We start from the raw sequence: 20,143 nt of genomic DNA, 5'->3' as shown, positions 1-20,143 counted from the left end.
GGAGATTCAGGTGTAGGGATTTTTTAGTTTCATTATTTACCAAAACGGCTGGAGTGAAGTGATCAGTCATGTCAGTGTAAAAAACGAACGGATCAATACTAATTTGCTGTTTTAGATTAGCTTGTGTTTTTATAAATATATGATCAATGATTGATTTTGTATTTATTGTCACTCTTGTTGGCTTGTTTATATAGGAAACAAAACCATTAGAATTTAATATATTCAAATAACTGTTTGTATAAACTTCATCTTTTTTTTTTAAATCAATATTAATATCACCTGCAAATATTTCAATATTTTGTTTTTGTATTGTTCCAAAATATTCACCCAAATCCCCTAAAAATTGTTTAATATCTGTTGATGGAAGCCTATAAAAAGCCGTTATACCTATTTTGCAAATTGTATTAGATAATTTTTTACTAGAAAACGTTACCCTTAAAAATTTACTTTCATTGATGGGTAATATATTTACCGAGGCACCTAAATTATTCCTAATATAAACAACAACACCATCACATTTATTAGCTAATGATTCATTATAATTAATATCGGGAAATATAACTATTTGGCCATAGCTAGAGAAATCTATGATCTAAAATTAAATGAAATCTTTAAAACTCATAAAAGGGGATCAATAGAATCAGTGTGGAATTTAAAAACAGAAAAGCGGCAAATGCTTTTTTGGACTCAAATACGTTAAAAGATAAAGGATATGACTTGTTCATCCCTAATAAGAATGTAACCTGTAAAGGTATTGTGAAATTCATCAATAGAGACTTCACAGAGGATACCCTGTTGAAATACTCAGAACCCAATACAAAAAATTGTAAAATTATTCATGTCAAACGCTTTAATAGAAGAATTAAGCAAAAAATGGATGAGATATCTCAACAGGGCAGCCAAAGTGAGGAGGTGGTTACACTTCTCCCAACTGGAACTGTTTGTTATACCTTTACAGGGATTACTTTACCGAGGGGAGTATTGATCTGCGGTATAGAACATAGAGTCTTGCCGTATATAATGCCAGTTATACAGTGTTATAACTGCTTAAATTACGGACACACCAAAAATCTGAACAAAACGAAAAATAGTAAATGCATTAACTGTACTTAAATACATGAACCAAATGAAACGTGTGTTATGAAATGTGTTCACTGTAATAGTATTGAGCATAATAGCACAAGCCACCAATGCCCCGAATTTACGAGACAAAAAAAAATTAGAGAGATGATGTCTTTAGAAAATCTATCTTTTTTGAGGCTTCTGAAACAATTCCAAAAACAAAAAACAATAATTTCATTAACCATCCGAGTGATTTCCCTGCCTTTCAAGGCACTAAAAACCTGGAACCACAAAGTATCCCATTAAACTCTAGACGAACGACTAGTTAGTGTTTATAGACCTGGATCCCGCGTAAGAAAAAAAAGTTGATTAATAGCAAGCTGAAAATTTGTTAATAGCTTAACGATGTCTAGTCGGACAAACATTGATGCACGGGAACACTGGAACAGGGGAACTTTTAACGGTGGAACATGATAAACGTGTCGTCCTGACAAGTTTATGATGGTGAAAAATAGCAAGTTGTTTTTAAGTTTATTCAATAGCCAACGTTATATAATATATGAAAAAATGTTTGTCCGACAAAAAGGTTGGGCATTTTAACGAGTCCGACACGTAGAACATGTCACATCACAAGAACTATGTTGGTGATGAATAGCAGTCTGATTTTTGCATGAGAGTTTAATGAAAGGTTAAAAAATCAATTGGAAGTTCTGTCGGACAAAATTAATGGGAAATTTTCCTAGTCGGACATTCTAAACATGTAAGATATAGACAAAAATGTTGGTGATGAATAGCAAGCTAATTTTGATTTGTTTATGTACAAATTATATTTTGTAACGCAAAAAGTTATATGTCGGACAAAAAGTTTGGGCAAATCTAAGGAAATAAATAAAAAACATTTTTTCAGAATGACTTAGTCACATATTGATAAAGCTATTTTAGTTGTATATTATTATTTATATTCACATATTTGCATGTGCATATAAAATATATACATTCACACTCCAAAAACAGTGAGGTAAGTATCAATGCATGTATATATTGCAAAACAATTATTTTTTTGGGTGGAGTTTGTTCTAGATATTCTCAAAATGACAATAAAAAATGTCAAAGAACATGTGAAAGCAATCTCTTAGGGTTTTCTAATTAGGCGCATCAGAAAGTACGGATAATTTCCTACAAAAAACGTTGTATACATTTTTTTCCATACTCAAATCTTAACCCTGTAAACGACATTGAAAAATGTGAAGAGTCTAAAACTTTGGTGCTTATAAGAATAGACGTAAATATGACACATTATGCTTAGAAGTATGTATTAGAAGGCTGCATTTGTCAGTGTGACACTTTGTGCTATACAAAGTAGTATTTGAAAGTACATGGTCTCTGAGTTTCTGTTTGCCACGTGTGTTGGAAATTAAATTTTATATTAATTATGGAGTGTTTTTGTGTCTATTTTTGAGTGTCAACAGTTTAAATTTTAAGTCGCCAAATCAAAAGTGAAACCATTCAACGGAACATTTTTGAGTAATTTTCGAACATTTTACAAAGTTAGTAAAATACTTGGTCATCAATTCAATGATATTCAGTTGCCAGATAATTGTGAAAATTCTATTGAATATCATTCTTCGTGCTATAATTCTTTGCTTGATTGAAAAAGGGTACCTAAATAAATTATTACTAAAATTGTATAACGTAATTTTTCTCAACTTTCTACAAATGAAATAATCATGTAATTAATATGTCACATGGCTAGAAATAACTTGCTGCCAAAATAAATCGATTAGTTTAAATTTGAAGTTACGATTGCAATTTATTATGAATTATTGTCAAAAGTGACAGTTTTTCTTAAATGGAAATGTATTCATAGACATAAGGGTAGACAGGGAATACAGTGCAAAAAGTCGATAGGTGGTCTATCTATCTCTTTTAACCAAGCGATCCCGCGCATGTGGCAGACAAAGATAGCTAGACCACTCAATCCATAATATAATTTGCCTGATCTACTATAAATGTATTACAGTGAGGTATCTAAATGATGTTGAGATAAATCGAAAGATATCGATTGTAATTGATTGCAGGTACTTTTGACATAGAATAATCACCCCTTATTGAAATTTCAAAAATAATTTTTTTAAATTGTCCGACTACAAAATCTACCCCTTATTTTTTTCCGACAACAGTCATTCTTGGTAAGGAATAATTTACTTAATTAAATTTCGTCTTTGTCGGAAAGCTATTTATCACCAGCATTTTTGTCTATATCTTACCTGTTTAGAATGTCCGACTACGAAAACTTCCCATTAATTTTGTCGAACAGAACTTCCAATTGCTTTTTTAACCTTTCATTAAACTCTCATGCAAAAATCAGACTGCTATTCATCACCAACATAATTCCTGTGATGTGACATGTTCTACGTGTCGGACTCGTTAAAATGCCCAACATTTTTGTCGGACAAACATTTTCTCATATATTACATAACGTTGGCTATCGAATAAACTTAAAAACAACTTGCTATTTTTCACAATCCTAAACTTATCAGGACGACACGTTTATCATGTTCCACAGTTAAAACTTCCCCTGTTCCAGTGTTCCCGTGCATCAAAGTTTGTCCGACTAGACACCGTTAAGCTATTAACAAATTTTCAGCTTGCTATTAATCAACTTTTCTTTCTTACGCGGGATCCAGGTCTATTACATTTAGGGCCGGTTGTTCGAACGCTAATCAACAATGATCACTATCAAATATTTAATTACTGTCACCAAAACTGTCAATGTCAACTTTTATTGGGTTGCTGAAAACATAATTGATTATAATTATGAGATTAGGTAATCAATTAACATAACAATTATTAACATAATTAATTAAGTAATTTCATAATTGTAATTCAGCAACCCAAACAAAGTAGACATTGACAGTTGGTAACAGTAATTAAATATTTGATAATGATCATTGTTGATTAGCGTTCGAACAACCGGCCCTTAGTCCAGAAAGCCACTGTGCATCTGCTAGGAAAAATATTCCGATTCGGATTTTTCGCACAATCTTACTCAAAAAAGACCCCTTTTAATAAATTTGCATGTTGCCAGGACCAAAAGTGGATCAAAATTTTTAAGCGGTTTTTTGTTTTTTTGCTAAAATTATTTTTTTTTGCGTGGAACAAAGTTTTTTTAGGTTTTTTGGATCATTCCAAACAGAAAAGGTGTTTGTACATTCGCTATCGCGAGATTTTTTTTGACACATTCGGAATAGGAAACATATGCAACACAATTATTCCTACTTCAAACTATTATAGTCCAGGGCGGATCTGTTTTGAGATGGACGTTGAGAGGTGACTCAAATTTTTTTGCAGAAATTGCTTGAAAATAGCCCAAATAATAATATTTAAGTTATCCTCCCACTCAAAATGGTCCGGAACATTGTTTAAATAATCAAAATGTCAAAATATGAAAGGAAAAATTCGATTTTTTTATTGGTTTTTTGATTATAACTTTAAAACTATTAATTTCTGAGAAAAGTTGTACTGACATAAAAGTTGCGTAATTAAATTTCCTACAATATAGAATTGGTTGAAAATTTAAAAAATAGTCATCCTTGTTGCAAAATAGCAATAATTGCGAAAAAAAAACATACAAAAACAAGTATTCGCATTTTACGTTTTTCAACCATTTATGCTACACCTAGGACCTTCATATTTTACTCAGAAAAACTTTATGATATAGTTAAGCCAGCACTGTAAATTTCATTTAGATCGGTTTAATAGATTTTGCAAAATAAATTTTGCAATCCAGCTTTCGCAAAAAAAATTCATTTTTTTTAAATGTTGCAGGACTGAAAATAAAGCAGATAGCAAGTTGAATTTTTTTTTGCTTATGAGAAGTGTACTGTGCCTTTCCTTTGCAATTTGCAAAATTAAAATCAATTAATTACCACGGCGTCAGGAAATTTTTTAAATAAACATTAATTTTTGGTGCTACGCGCAGGACAGCGGTGTAGAATTCACACAAGTTGATTTCCACCAAAATTTCTTCCAATCTTTATCTAATATATTATTTTCTTACTCTATATTTTGTTGTATTTTAATATTTTAATTCCACAAAAATCAAACTAATTTTATTATTGTTTGTGAAATATTGTTTAAACAATTGCATATGTTTAAAAATAATAAACTTTTATTCTCTAAGTTAAAATATATCAACAAAGAAAGTTTTTGCTAAAAAAAGTGTTATTTCAAAGGATAGAGTATGTGTTTTTATTTTGCAATAAACAAATTTATTTATTTATATCGAAATATAATAAAAATTAAAATGTATCAATCATTATCAAAGGTCATTGGAATGCACAATCAGAGCAAACTATCCGCTGTCCTGCGCGTAGCACCAATAATTAATGTTTATTTAAAAAAATTCCTGACGCCGTGGTAGTTAATCGATTTTAGTTTTGCAAATTGCAAATGAAAGGTACAGTACACTTCTATAAGAAAAAAAAATTTCAACTTGCTATCTGCTTTATTTTCAGTCCTGTAACATTTTGAAAAAATGAATTTTTTTGCGAAAGCTGGATTGCAAAATTTATTTTGCAAAATCTATTGAGCCGATCTTAATGAAATTTACAGTATTATTTTACTGTATAATAAAGTTTTTCTGGGTAAAATATGAAGGTCCTAAGTGTAGTATAAATGGTTGAAAAACGTAAAATGCGAATACTTGTTTTTGTATGGTTTTTTCGCAATAATTGCTATTTTGCAACAAGGGTGACTATTGTTTAAATTTCTAACCAATTCTATATTGTTGGAAATTTAATTACGCAACTTTTATGTCAGTACAAATTTTCTCGGAAATGAATACTTTTAAAGTTATAATCAAAAAACGAAGAAAAAAATCGAAATTTTAATTCATTTTTTGACATTTTGATTATTTAAACAATGTTCCGGACCTTTTTGAGAGGGAGGATAACTCAAATATTATTATTTGAGTTATTTTCAAGCAATTTCTGCAAAAAAATTTGAGTCACCTCTCAACGTCCAAATATACTAATATTTTTACAGATGCGCCCTGGTCTATTAGGCAATCCAAACAGCGTCATAAAGTTAGCGAAATGGTTTTTTCAAAGTCATTATTTTTACTTTTGCAATAGCTAAAATAGCATCTTATTTGCGGATAATTGAACCATTCAGAATTTCATTTGCGGATTTTCGGGTATAAAATGCCGTAAAATCACTAAATAACCATATCACCTAATTGCACCTCGTTTGCGGATTATGAATAAACGGGTTTTAATTGAAAATAATGAAAATTGAAAATTTTATAAAGAAAAATCTTGCCCAAAAAGTTGGTGTAAACACAAGTTGATTTGCTCTCTGGTGCAAAAAAGTTGTTTTAGTACGGAAGTAAACATTGGTTTTTGGTGAAATTTTCACAAAGTGTGTGTTGAGTTCAACATTTCAACTGTAAGTCATCTTTTTGTTAATTTGATGCACGTAAGAGAGCATAGAGCATAGCACGTAAGAGATACAGAACAATATTTTTTTAAGTTACAAATACAACAAACATTGAATATAACAAAAACGTGTATAATTAACCATTAATGAATATTTAATTACTGAAAGCCATAATAGTCCGTTCTTTAACGGTAAAATATTGCAAAACCTCTAAATTTTAAAGAACCGCTTGGATTGACATGAAATTTGGCATACACATAGCTAACAAGTCAAAGAAAAAAAAGTGATATTGTGCCGATATGTGCTTTTGCCCTGTGGGTGGTTTTCACCCCCTCTTGGGGGTGAAAACTCTTGGGGGGTATAAAAATATTCGTTAAAAAATATCTGAGACCTTACCAAAACGTAATTAAAAATAAGAAGAAAACCGAGCAGTGATAGGTATAAGCCCTCCGCCGAGTTGATCGGGGGTGGACCTTCCGCATTGCAAAGTACTTCTTATATAGGTTCAGCAGCGCTCTCAGATATTAGGAGCTAAATTTGTTAGGCAAAAAGTAATAATTACTATTAGACACAGGTTACATTTTCCTATTTTTCTGTATATTATAAGCTTTAAGTGAACTAAAAATATATTTTTCTCGCTTTATATTGATAAAGATTTTCAGTCTAGAAAACAAACAACAAGACAAACAGATGAACAACGAAGAAAATAAAAACGAAGGAAAAAGATACAAACCAGAGCACGACAGCTCGATTGAAGAAGACAAAGAAGAGCAACATAAAAGCAAAAAAGCTCCAGACACGCGCATAAAAAAAGTAAGTACAATATTAACGGACATGGAAGAGATTAAGATATTGCTGAGCCAGATGAGGCAAGAAATTAAAGAAGATATCCTGGAAAGCAAAACAGAGATTAAAGATGAAATCAAGGATATGGAAAACGAACTGGAAGATATTAAGCAGAAGCTTAAGCAAAACAAAGCAGAAACAGAAAATTTAAAAAGAGAAGTAGAAAAAAAAAGAACAAAAATGGGAGAAAGAAAACGAAGAACTCAAAAAAGCGTTAACACTCATGGAGAATACATTAGAGAAGATCGATAAAGAAAAAATACGCAATAAATTAATCATAACAGGAATTGAGGTAGATCTTGAAGATGAAGTTGGACTAAGAGAAAACATACAAAAAATGATGGAAACAGAGCTGCAACTGAAAATAGAAGTTAAAAGTGCGTTTAAGATAGGATACAAGAAATGTATAATAGAAACGAAGAGCTGGGAAGACAAACAGAAAATACCGCTAGAAAAAGGTAAACTCAAATACACAAGAGACTGTAGAGAAATATACATATAGATGCAGCGCTGATGTTCAAGGAACCAAAGATACAAAAAGAAATCAGAGACATGTCAAAACAATAGAGAAGCAAAGGAGCAAAAGTAAAAATCAGATACCAGAAATTAGAAATGGAAATTAGATGGATAAAAAGGAAACAGTCAACGCAAAAGAAGAGGTAAATGAGTCACGGTATATTCAAAATAATAAGAAAAATACAAAAAAAAAAGGAAGAGAATTAAGAAAATGACAAAAGAAAATTGGAACATGGAACGTCAGGACACTGCTAGAAGAAGGAAAAATGGAAGAGCTAGCGACACAGTTGAAACAATACAATATAGATATTGCAGGAATTCAAGAAACCAATTGGGGGGACATGGAAAAATCGAAAAAGAAAATTATACAGTATGGTATGCTGGAGAAGATAAACAAGGATATGGAGGAACTGCTTTTATTTTGTTAGGGGAAATGAGGCATAAAGTTATGGAATTTAAACCCATAAGTCAAAGATTATCACACATACGGGTAAACAGCAAACTGAACAAGTTGTCCATAATAAATGTCTATGCACCCACAGAAAACAGTGATGACTTAATAAAACAACAGTTCTATGAAACACTAGAAGAAAATGCCGAAAAATCCCTGGAGAAGATATATTAATTATTATAGGCGATTTCAACGCACAAATAGGTAAAGAAAAATGCTTTATGGAAGTTGCAGGGGAAAACTCATTACACAGCACAACAAACAATAATGGAGAAAGATTATGTAATTTAGCAGCGGCATTAAACATGGACATAAGTAGCACGAGATATAAACACAAAAACATACACAAGATAACATGGATGAGACCAGGCAGTCTGGAGGGGAATCAAATAGACCATGTACTTATTAAAAAGTCACACAAACAGTCGATAAATGACGTGACATCTCACAGAGGGGCAAACATCGATTCGGACCATATGCTAGTAATTGCAAAATGTAAAATAAAAACAACAAAGAATGAAAGACGAAAAGCACAGGGAATATGGGACGTAGATAAATTGAAAGATAAAGGAGTAAAAAGAAGATTTGTAAAAGAAGTAAATGCAGAGATGCAGTTCAAGGAGGAACAAGACATGGAGGAGCAGTGGAAAAAAATCAAACAAGGAATAAACAAAGCAGCAGAGAGAGTGGTTGGAAAAATTCAAAAAGAAAGAAGAAACAATTTGTTTGACGAAGAGTGCAAACCAGCAGTGGACGAAAAGAATAAAACAAGATTGAAATGGCTGTGCACAGGTAAAGAAGAGGAACGAGAAAAATACCAAGATCAAAGGAAAAAGACAAAGAAATTGTTTAAATCAAAGAAAAATAAAAAAGTAGACGAAATTATGAACGAGATCGAAACAGAAAATAAGTGACACAATTCAAAACCACTGTACCAATACTTAAAGCTAGGTAGTAGAAATAGGACAGCTAATGTAGCCATAGAAGCAGAAACATGGCAGAAGTATTTCGAAGAAATGTATCAAGAAACGGATATAGAAGAAGAAATAGAAACAATAATGAACCCGGAACAAGGTGAAGAAGAAGAATTGACCTATACAGAAGTAAAAGATACAATATGCAAACTGAAAAACGGGAAAACAGCGGGAGACGACGGAATATCTGCAGAACTTATAAAATACGGGGGTGAAGCACTATACAGAAAGATTTATGAACTAATACAGAATATATGGAATAAGGAAACAATGCCCGAAGAATGGAATTATTGTGACAATCCCAAAACAAGGAGACCACAGGATATGTAAAAACTACCGAGTAATTAATTTACTAAATGTAACATATAAAGTAATGACTGGTATAATTAGAGACAGACTAACAATATACACAGAACAAAGCATAGGAGACTACCAGTACGGTTTCAGAAAAGGAAGATCCACGATAGATGCTATCCATACACTAAAACAAGCGATAGAGAAAACATATGAGTACGACGGAGAAGCACATATACTTTTTCTAGACTTTAAACAGGCTTTTGACAAACTAAGTAGAAGAAAAAGGATCCAAGACTTACAAGAGAGCAAAATACCAAATAAAATTATAAGAATGATAGAAATGACAATGCGAGATTCCCAAGCAACAATAGACACCGGAAGAGAGAGAACAGAAATAATAAAAATAAAAAATGGAGTAAGCCAAGGAGATGCGCTCTCAACGGTACTATTTATTCTAGCATTAGATAAGATAATAAAAAAGTTGTCAAACGCAGGAACTATAAATAAAAATACAGTACAAATAATTGGATATGCGGACGATATAACCATAGTAGCAACAGATAAAAAGGCATTAAAGAAAAGGCAGACCTTTCAAGAAATAGAAAACGAATCCAAACTGAGAGGACTGGAAATAAATGAAAATAAAACAAAATACATGAATGTAAGTAAAAAAAAGAAGACGCAACTGACAGAAATGACAATAGACGCACACAGCTTCGAAGAGGTTGAAACATTCAAATATTTGGGAGTATTAGCCAACAGAAGAAATGGAAGTGTGTAGATATGAAAAGAAGAATTCAAGCAGGAAACAAAGCATTCTACAGAAATAAAAAAATTTTCAAAGATAAGAAGATAAGCCGAAATACAAAAATGAAAATCTACAAAACGACCATAAGACCAATATAGTGTTATATGCTTTGGAGACATTCACATTAACAGCAAGAGAAGAAGAGCAGCTGAAAGTTTTTGAGAAAAAAATTATGAGAAATATTCTGGGACCAAAGAGGGAAAACGAAGAGGATGCAAGGCAATGGATGAACCACGAAATACAAGAATGGATGAGTCAAGAGAACATAGTTAGAGCAACAAAAGCACAGAGAATTAGATGGTATGGACACATAATGAGAAGAGAGAAGAACAATCCGTTAAGAGTTATAACGGAATGGATACCACAAGGTACAAGAACCAGAGGCAGGCCTAAACTCAGATGGAGACAACAAGTGGAAGAAGACTTAAGAAGTATGGAAATTAGAAATATAGGAATTAAGGAAAATCAGAGAGAGAGAAGAATGGAGAGAGGTAGTGGAAACAGCGAAGTCACACCAGCAATTGTAAAACCAAACTCAGAATGGGATGATCCCCCACAAAAAGGATCTTCAAGTGAAAACAGCTTCAGCTTCCTCGGGAGCATACAGCTTGTATATACCTATATAATAGCTAAAATAATTGCACCTTATTTGCGGATAATTGAACCATTCAAAATTTCATTTGCGGATTTTCCGTTTTCGAGATATAAGCAAATGAAAAGTGGAGATTTCGGCGCAGCGCTAAAAATAAATTTCGATTTTCAGCAGGGTATAAAATGCCGTAAAAGCACTAAATAACCATATCACCTAGTTGCACCTCGTTTGCGGATTATGAATAAACTGGTTTTAATTGAAAATTTTATAAAGAAAAACCGATTTTAATGTTGGTTGCCTACACTGTAGGGACAAATTTGATAAATCTAAACTGTAAGGCTAAGGGCCGGTTGTTCGAACCTTAGACAAGGAAAGAGAGAGGACGAGTAATCCTATGACCAAAAGTGAAGCCAAACTGACACCAGAGATTTTGATCATCGACGTATCTTTGGGGTAGTGTTATGCATTGAGTATTTAAAATAAAAACATGAAATGTATTTAAAATGAAGAATTTGTGTACGGTAAATGTTTTATTAAGTTTCTCATATTACGTACATATGTTTCAATACATACATATGTTTTTATTACGAATTTTAGATGATGATTTACTTTATTTTTTATGAAATTTTAACCTTCAACGAACACCCACCACTGGCAACCCATTGTTATTTTTGACGTGACCGCCATGTTTCTGGTGACAAACAAACCAAAAAGCGGCTTCACTTTTGGAACGTGTGTGTTAAATGAGTGTTACCCGTCCTCTCTTTTTTCCTTGTCTAAGGTTCGAACGCTAATCAACAATGATCATTATCAAATATTTAATTACTGGCCCCAACTGTCAATGTCAACTTTGTTTCGGTTGCTGAAAACATAATATGAAATTACTTAATCAATTATGTTAATAATTGTTATGTTAATTGATTAACTAATCTCATAATTTTAATCAATTATGTTTTCAGCAACCCAATAAAAGTTGACATTGACAGTTTTGGTGACAGTAATTAAATATTTGATAGTGATCATTGTTGATTATCAAATATTTAATTACTGTCAATGTCAACTTTGTTTGGGTTGCTGAAAACATAATTGATTACAATTATGAAATTACTTAATTATGTTAATAATTGTTATGTATATTGATTAACTAATCTCATAATTATAATCAATTATGTTTTCAGCAACCCAATAAAGTTGACATTGACAGTTTTGTTGACAGTAATTAAATATTTGATAGTGATCATTGTTGATTAGCGTTCGAACAACCGGCCCTAAAAGTAGTATCATTGCTTAACTAGACATAGTCTAGTTATACAATGGTAGTATGTACCATAGTCAAAATAACTCCTCCTGACTTAAATATAATCCCTCCTTTCGAAATTTTCATTTGCGGATATTCCATTTTCAAGTTATATCAAAATAAAATTTCTCGGGACAGCGCCAAAGTGTATATTTCCATTTTCGGGATATTTATTAAAAGCTGTAAAAATAACAATAACTATATCATTTAATTTCTCCTGGTTTCAGGATTACGACCAAAACAGCACAAGTACATCCCTGGGACGTACCCAGGACGTACTACCAGGACATTCGGATGTCTTCAGAACATACGTTTCAGGTCCTGGGACATCCTTGGGGCGTACCGAGGACGTCTGATGTTACAAAACCATCCATACCCAGGACGTCCGACCAAAACCTCCTTGGAACCTCCGACCAAACCTTTTGGGATTGTATTGCTCTCATGTAGTGTTATTTTGTTATTTACTTATATTTCAAATAAAAACTACTTTATTTAATTATGGTTTTTATTAATTTTTATCTTCAAAGTACTTCTTCTTCTTCTTGTAGTTTCATGGCCTTCACCTCTTAGGTACTTGACCAGTTCTCGTATTTAGACTAACTGGAAGGGAATCCTCTTTTCAAAGGGTCTGGATTTTCCATATTCCCTTCTTTAAATTCATTGTGATATGGTTGTCAAATAACTATTTTTATTTTATATTTTAATTTGAAATATTGTTAAAAATTGAAGGTTTGGTCATTAATATTATGTAGGAGATCACAAATGTGAATTTGTGGAACCAAGGGTTTATAGAAAAATCACTTTGGCATTGTTGATACCATTTCCCTTTAGTTTTAAACTGCTTTGTCCATTCAACTTTAAACTCATTTACAATTTTTTGTTTAATAAAAGGCAAAAAATCAAATTTATCTATTTTAATGTCTGCAGGAACATTTAAAGTCTTGCCTATATTTTCCAATTTATCAGCCTCTGTATTCCCCTTTACTCCAGTATGGCCTGGAATCCAAGCTAAGATTATATTAAATCCTGCTTCCATTGACTCAATAATGAGTCTTTTAGTTAGGTTTACAATATGGTTGTTTGTCCCCCAGGTGGTGTTATGTAATTTTTGGATAGCACTTTTAGCATCTGAAAAAATTATTGCTTCTTTAATATTTTTTTCAATACAAACAGATACTGCCTTGTTAATTGCAATAATTTCTGCTGTGCATATTTGAGTGTGCTCATGTAATCTGGATGCATAGTTATAATTGATTGAAGGTATGTGTACCCCAAAACCTACTGTCCTCGACTCGGGATCTAAAGAACCATCTGTAAATACCCATGTATAATTTCCATATGAAGCTGAAAATTCATTAAGAAATTCCTGATGAGTATAGGTTTCCATTTTTTTTGTGGGTTGAGAAAATTGTCTGAAATGTTCCCGTAAGATAATTCAGTTCGATCTGAAAGCAGAATTTAATGTTCTCTTTATATAGATTAATGAGGTATTTGTCAAAATTATTTTTGATTTCAATCAGATATGGTGGCTCTTGTGATTTCCAAAATCCTATTTTATAATTTACTTTGGTTCCCAATTCTGACAGGATGTCGTTCAGTGGATTTTTCAGATCAGCTAGGGTTTTCAGATAGAACTTAGCGCACAGTATTTTTCTTCTTGCATCTAATGAAATTTCTCCACTTTCTGCTAACAAAGCATTAGTGGGGTAGATCTCATACAGCCCGTGATGATTCGTAAAGCTTTAAACTGAATTTTATCTAATATTAAGAGTGGGGACTTACTACAGGGTTATAATATTGCACATGAATAATCCAAATGGGGTCTTACGATTCCTTTATAAATTAATGAGAGTGTGTGGGGGTTTGCTCCCCACCAGGTTCCACATATTGCCCTCATTATATTCAAACCTTTTTGAGCTTGTGTTTCGATACGTTTAATATTTTCAATCCAGTTAATTCGATTATTGAATATTGTCCCTAAATATTTAATTGATTCTCTAATAGGAATTATCTCTCCCTCTATTTTTAACGGAATATTATTGGTGATGTTTTTCTTTTTGTTAAAGATTACTGCAGAGGATTTACCATGGGACAAGGGTAGTTTATTTTCTGTTAACCATTGAGTTATGTGAGTAAGACATATATTAGTTAATCTTATAAGATTATTTATATCTTCACCAACTGTTATGAGGGCTAGATCATCTGCATATTGTATTAGCCTGAAATTAGATGGAATAATGTCATGTAGCGCTTTGGTATAGATGTTGAATAGTAGTGGGCTCAGGGGCGATCCCTGAGCCACCCCTTTATCAGTAATGTTCGGTCCAATTATTTGGTATTCCCTATCTCGGATATAAATATTTGTGTTATTTAAGAATTCAAAAATAAGGTTATTATATTTATATGGTATTTTTAAATCCACCATTTTTCTATATAAAAGGTAAATATCTATATTATCATAAGCAGCTTTTAGATCAAGGAAGACCGTTAAAACCGCTTTCCTCTCAGTAAAAGCATTAAGTACTATGTGGGAAAGCGCTACATGCGCATTACTACATCCACTTTCTTTGCGAAAGCCCAGCTGGTAGCTGGGTAAAACACTATTATGCTCTACGAACCATTCTATTCTATTTTTAATTATGTTTTCTAGAATTTTACCTACACATGACGTTAAGGCGATTGGTCGGTAACTTTCTGGACTGTTTGGACATTTAGTAGGTTTTAGGAAAGGTAATATTAGTGTTTGTTTCCACTGCCATGGTATCTTACTTGTTTTTAATATATTATTGAAAATTTTTATCAAATGGGATTCTGCTATTGTGGGTATGTTTTTTAACATCGAATAAGATACCTTATCCATACCAGTGGCCTTATCTTTTTTTGAGTATATTATATTAGTGTTCTCAGCAGTGTAGGTTATTTGCTCAACAGTTTCATTGCTAGGGCTCAGAAGTTTAAACCAGGGATCTACATTGCATGAAGTTAAATTATTTAGAATTTTTATTGAGGTTTCGTTATTGGGAAAAGTTACATGACCATTAGAAAAATGAGTTTTAAATTTTTTAATTGTGTTCCAAATTTTTTTAACTGGAGTTTCCCTCGTAAGTGATCCACAAAATCGTCTAAAACTAGATTTTTTTTTAATTTGTAATTGTTTTTTAACGAAAGCTTTAATTCTATTACAGTTTATGTAATTTTCTAAGGTTTGGTTATCTACATAGGTTTTGATTGCTTTTCTTCTATTTTTTTATTAACTCATCGCATTCGTTGTCCCACCATGGTGCCCCCTTAGTTTTATTTCTAACTGTTATGCAAGGGATATTATCTTCTGCACTAGAATTGACAATATTATGCCATTCATTATAATCAACGTCATGTCGATCAGACAGCTTAGTTTCTATAGTGCCCGTGTATTTTGGCCAATTTGCTTTTTTGAAGTTTCTTCTGGTACCTAATTTGCTGCCTCCATTTGAGGATTGTGTTTGGTTAATTTCACATATAGTTGGGAAATGGTCACTTTGTCCAGTATCTGGGTGTACCCACCAATGACACTTAGATGCTAAATCTTGAGTTACTATGGTAAGATCAACTGCTGATGGATTCTGTCCTGGTTGTACCATTCTGGTGGAGGTACCATCATTCATTATAACTAATTGTTCTTCATCAACGAATTCCATTATTATTTTCCCATTATGGTTGTTACCAGCACATCCCCATAGCTGATCATGTGTATAAGTCTCCCATGATTATATAAGGTTTGTGAAAATCTTTTTTAATATTCCATGTTGATTGTTTTATTTGCTGACCTGTAGGGTTGTAGATATTAATTATATTTAGGTCAAATTTTGGTAAGTTTATACCTATCACCTGCATATTTGATGTTCTGTCAGAGTTGCTCACTCGTATACTAGTGTGTTCAAAACTATCTTTAATTAGGATCATAATGCCACCATATCCATCATATCTATCTTCCCTGTATATGAAATAGTTTTTTATATTAAATAGATACGTGTTATTTGTCCATGTTTCATTTAATGAGATTACATCTGGTTTAAGTTTAATGAAGATTTTTAAATTATCATAATTTGGTTTAATACTTCTAATGGTGCACTGCATGAGAGTGAGACAGCCTTGCATTTGGAATTTTTTATTTTTATTTTGATCCATAAAATGATGGGGGTGATGAGTTAATATCTAAATAGCCTGTGTCAAACGTATGTGAGCCTGTGCTTTTAAAATTACAAATTTGTGCAATAAAATTGAGAACATGTTCTCTGTCTGAATTATTTAATTTACTAGCCATATTCATAATATCTTGAAGGGACTGAGAGCTTTCTCTGAAAACGTTTTCAGAGGTTTGATTATTGGTTTTATTAAAATTTGGTGAATTTGGGGTACTATATGCCATGGAGGAAGTGGATGGCAACCTACCATTTGGGTTTAATATATTTTCGTTGTGTAGATCTTTATCGTATGTCCCATTATCTTGTGCTCGCCTTTTATTTCCTTTAAGTGTGACACTATAAGTGCTGGATTTTTGTTGATTACTGAAATGTGTCGCTCGTCTAGAATTTAATGGGATACTTTGTGGTTCCAGGTTTTTAGTGCCTTGAAAGGCAGGGAAATCACTCGGATGGTTAATGAAATTATTGTTTTTTGTTTTTGGATTTTTTTCAGAAGCCTCAAAAGAAAATAGATTTTCTAAAGACACCATCTCTAATTTTTTTTTGTCTCGTAAATTCGGGGCATTGATGGCTTGTGCTATTATGCTCAATAATATTACAGTGAACACATTTCATAACACACGTTTCATTTGGTTCATGTATTTTAGTACAGTTAATGCATTTACTATTTTTTGTTTTGCACAGATTTTTGGTGTGCCCGTAATTTAAGCAGTTAAAACACTGTATAACTGGCATTATATATGGCAAGACTCTATGTTCTATACCGCAGATCAATACTCCCCTCGGTAAAGTAGTCCCTGTAAAGGTATAACAAACAGTTCCAGTTGGCAGAAGTGTAACCACCTCCTCACTTTGGCTGCCCTGTTGAGATATCTCATCAATTTTTTGCTTAATTCTTCTATTAAAACGTTTGACATAAATAATTTTACAATTTTTTGTATTGGGCTCTGAGTATTTCAACAGGGTATCCTCTGTGAAGTCTCTATTGATAAATTTCACAATACCTTTACAGGTTACATTCTTATTAGGGATGAACAAGTCATATCCTTTATCTTTTAACGTATTTGAGTCTAAAAAATCATTTGCCGCTTTTCTGTTTTTAAATTCCACACTGATTCTATTTATCCCCTTTTTATGAGTTTTAAAAATTTCATTTAATTTTAGATCATAGATTTCTCTAGCTATGGCCAAATAGTTATATTTCCCGATATTTAAATTTTCATTATTGTATTCTATATAGACTTCAAACGGACCTTTATCATAAATGTCATATCTAGATGGGATGTTATTTAAATTTATACTTTCTTTTTTATCATTCACAATTATTTGTTTTTTGTTATTTCTTAAATTATTATTATTACTTAGATTGCCTATATATAGTATTTTTACTACAAAAGCGATATTACGTAGGTCAAAATTTTTGACGTAAGAGAACTGTCAAAACATTAGAATGTGACTTTTCATTATTGCCATGTTTATTATAAACATGGCAATAATGAAAAGTCACATTTGATGTTTTGACAGTTCTCTTACGTCAAAAATTTTGACCTACGTAATATCGCTTTTGTAGTAAAAATACTATAACTCGTATTTGTAGTCATTGGAACATCAAAGTTATCATTTTTTTCGACTAAATTTAAATCTGGGGGCTTATCACCCCCAGACGTGTCCCCCATTTTTTAAAACTAGTTTGCTTTATTTATTTAATTTTTTTTTAAATTATTCTATTAAAGTGTTTTAATTTAGGCTATTAAAATTAGAATTTATAAAGGATTTTATTAAAATACCTGATAAAAGCCGACAGCAATTCAAATTCTGACACCACTACCTTGTCAAAAAATCAATCAAATTTTAAATTCCAAATTATTAGCTATTTTTATCCAAATTTTCTCAGAATAAACTTCGGAATATAGTTCTTGCAGCTACGTGACAAAAATTATTGCAGTACTACTTTTTCTGTCTCAACGAAACGGCTTTTTCAGAGAACTCTGATATAAGTAGTTCATTCAACTTTGACAGTTTTCTAAATTTTTTTCGACATTACACTCAACTCAACAAGTGATCATAACAACAGACAGAAATAAAATAAAAATCTATCTTCAAAGTACAAATTTTTATTACATCGTGACTGTCATTTTATATTCAGTGTCGTCAACATCAAAATATCAAAATAACCTATAAAAGATAACAGTAGGTCTTCTTCTTCTTCTTCTTAGCCTTCTATCGTCCACGTTTGGACATAGGCCTCTCCCAACTCCTTCCATCGGTCTCTATCCTGAGCAACATATTTCCAATTCGTTCCGGCTACTCTTTTAATAAGGTACCAACCTAACAGTAGGTACCAACTTAAAATTACAAAGAACAAATCAGAGATATAACCAATTGGTTAAGCTGAACAGGAACAGTACATGTTTTCATATTCATTTGCAGTTATCAACATTCTACACTCAACGATTCAACACTTCCAAGTTTCTAAAACCATTTCAAATTCCAAAAAATAAAAAATGTAAGGTTAGAGAGAAATAAGAAATGTAACATGTCACGCCTACTGCTACGGCACCGTCAACGAAAAGTTTATAAATTCACCCCTGAACCAATTATTTAATTATTAAGACCTTCAAAATAAATGGAAAAATAGACGGTTAAAAAAGAAATTTTTTTAAGGTTTTTGTAGCAAGTCAACAATAAGGAAAGAGAGCATGCACACATACATATTTTATTGGTTTTAACAAATATTATAAGATAAATTTCTGTGAAATTTGGCAACCATGTTCAAGGACAGTCATAATGGCAAATTGGCAACTCGGATTTTTCTTGAGAGGGCGGTAAATATGGACACGTGTTTGACAGTGAGGTACAAAAAGAATTCCAGCCTTCTGAGTCCAAAGTTGAACATAGGCCTCCTCTAATTTCTTTCAGTTTTGTCGGTCTTGGATTTCCTGCAACTAATTCCCAGCAATCCTTTTGACGTCGTACATACGTCGTTTTAATGGATTTTCATGGCCAAAATTATTTTACAGTATATTTCTACTAAAACTCGTACAAATCAAAGAAAAAAATTGTTTTTTTTAATTGGCATATATTTTTCATGGAAGAAATTTAACATTAGTTATTAACTGGAAAAATTATTGGTTTGAATTTTTTTGTGACTGTGGTTTAAGTTTCAAGTCAGCTAAAATATTTTTATGTTTCAACAATTCTTTTCTTTAATTTTGGATCTTTTTTGGGGGGGATCCCCTATTTCCCTCCTCGTAGATACGCCATTGCCTAACGTATTTTTGTATTTTCTATTTTCTCTTCAGCTTTTATACTCGTGTTATGTCTTTATTCTTTTCTTTTCTCAAAATTTTTATCAATTGTTATTCATCTTTGAAAAATAATTACGGAAGTATGTACAATAATTTTTTTATAGCAGCTTGATACAGATTTCAATAATAAAGTCCTCAAACTATTTTTTTGTGGCAACTTATCCATCGGAATATACAATAGTACGGAAATAATATCGTATTTATTTTAAAATAGACTATGAGCTTAATGTGAAAATTAAACTGTGTTCTCCTTCTCCATTTAATTCCTTAATTTTTTTGTATGAGTTCAAAATATATGCAACCAACATTACGTTCTTGGTGGTCCTCCCTAAAACGTCACTTGTCTTGATGTTGTTGGTCTGACACCTG

The 20,143-nt window shown here is 31.9% G+C and overlaps 1 protein-coding gene across 1 annotated transcript in view; it reads left to right on the top strand.

The window, feature by feature from the left end:
- LOC114335443 (uncharacterized) overlaps positions 1 to 12,778 on the top strand; it is a 68,437-nt gene extending 55,659 nt beyond the window's left edge. Inside the window, exon 5 of the mRNA XM_050654192.1 lies at positions 12,510 to 12,778. Coding sequence (XP_050510149.1) covers positions 12,510 to 12,638 — 129 coding nt within the window. The 3' untranslated portion in view covers positions 12,639 to 12,778. The remainder of the gene's footprint in view (positions 1 to 12,509) is intronic.
- The last annotated feature ends 7,365 nt before the right edge of the window (positions 12,779 to 20,143 follow it).

The sequence above is a fragment of the Diabrotica virgifera genome, chromosome 1 (assembly GCF_917563875.1).
Source record: "Diabrotica virgifera virgifera chromosome 1, PGI_DIABVI_V3a".
Taxonomy (NCBI): domain Eukaryota; kingdom Metazoa; phylum Arthropoda; class Insecta; order Coleoptera; family Chrysomelidae; genus Diabrotica; species Diabrotica virgifera.
This window is presented reverse-complemented; position numbering and strand designations above follow the sequence as displayed.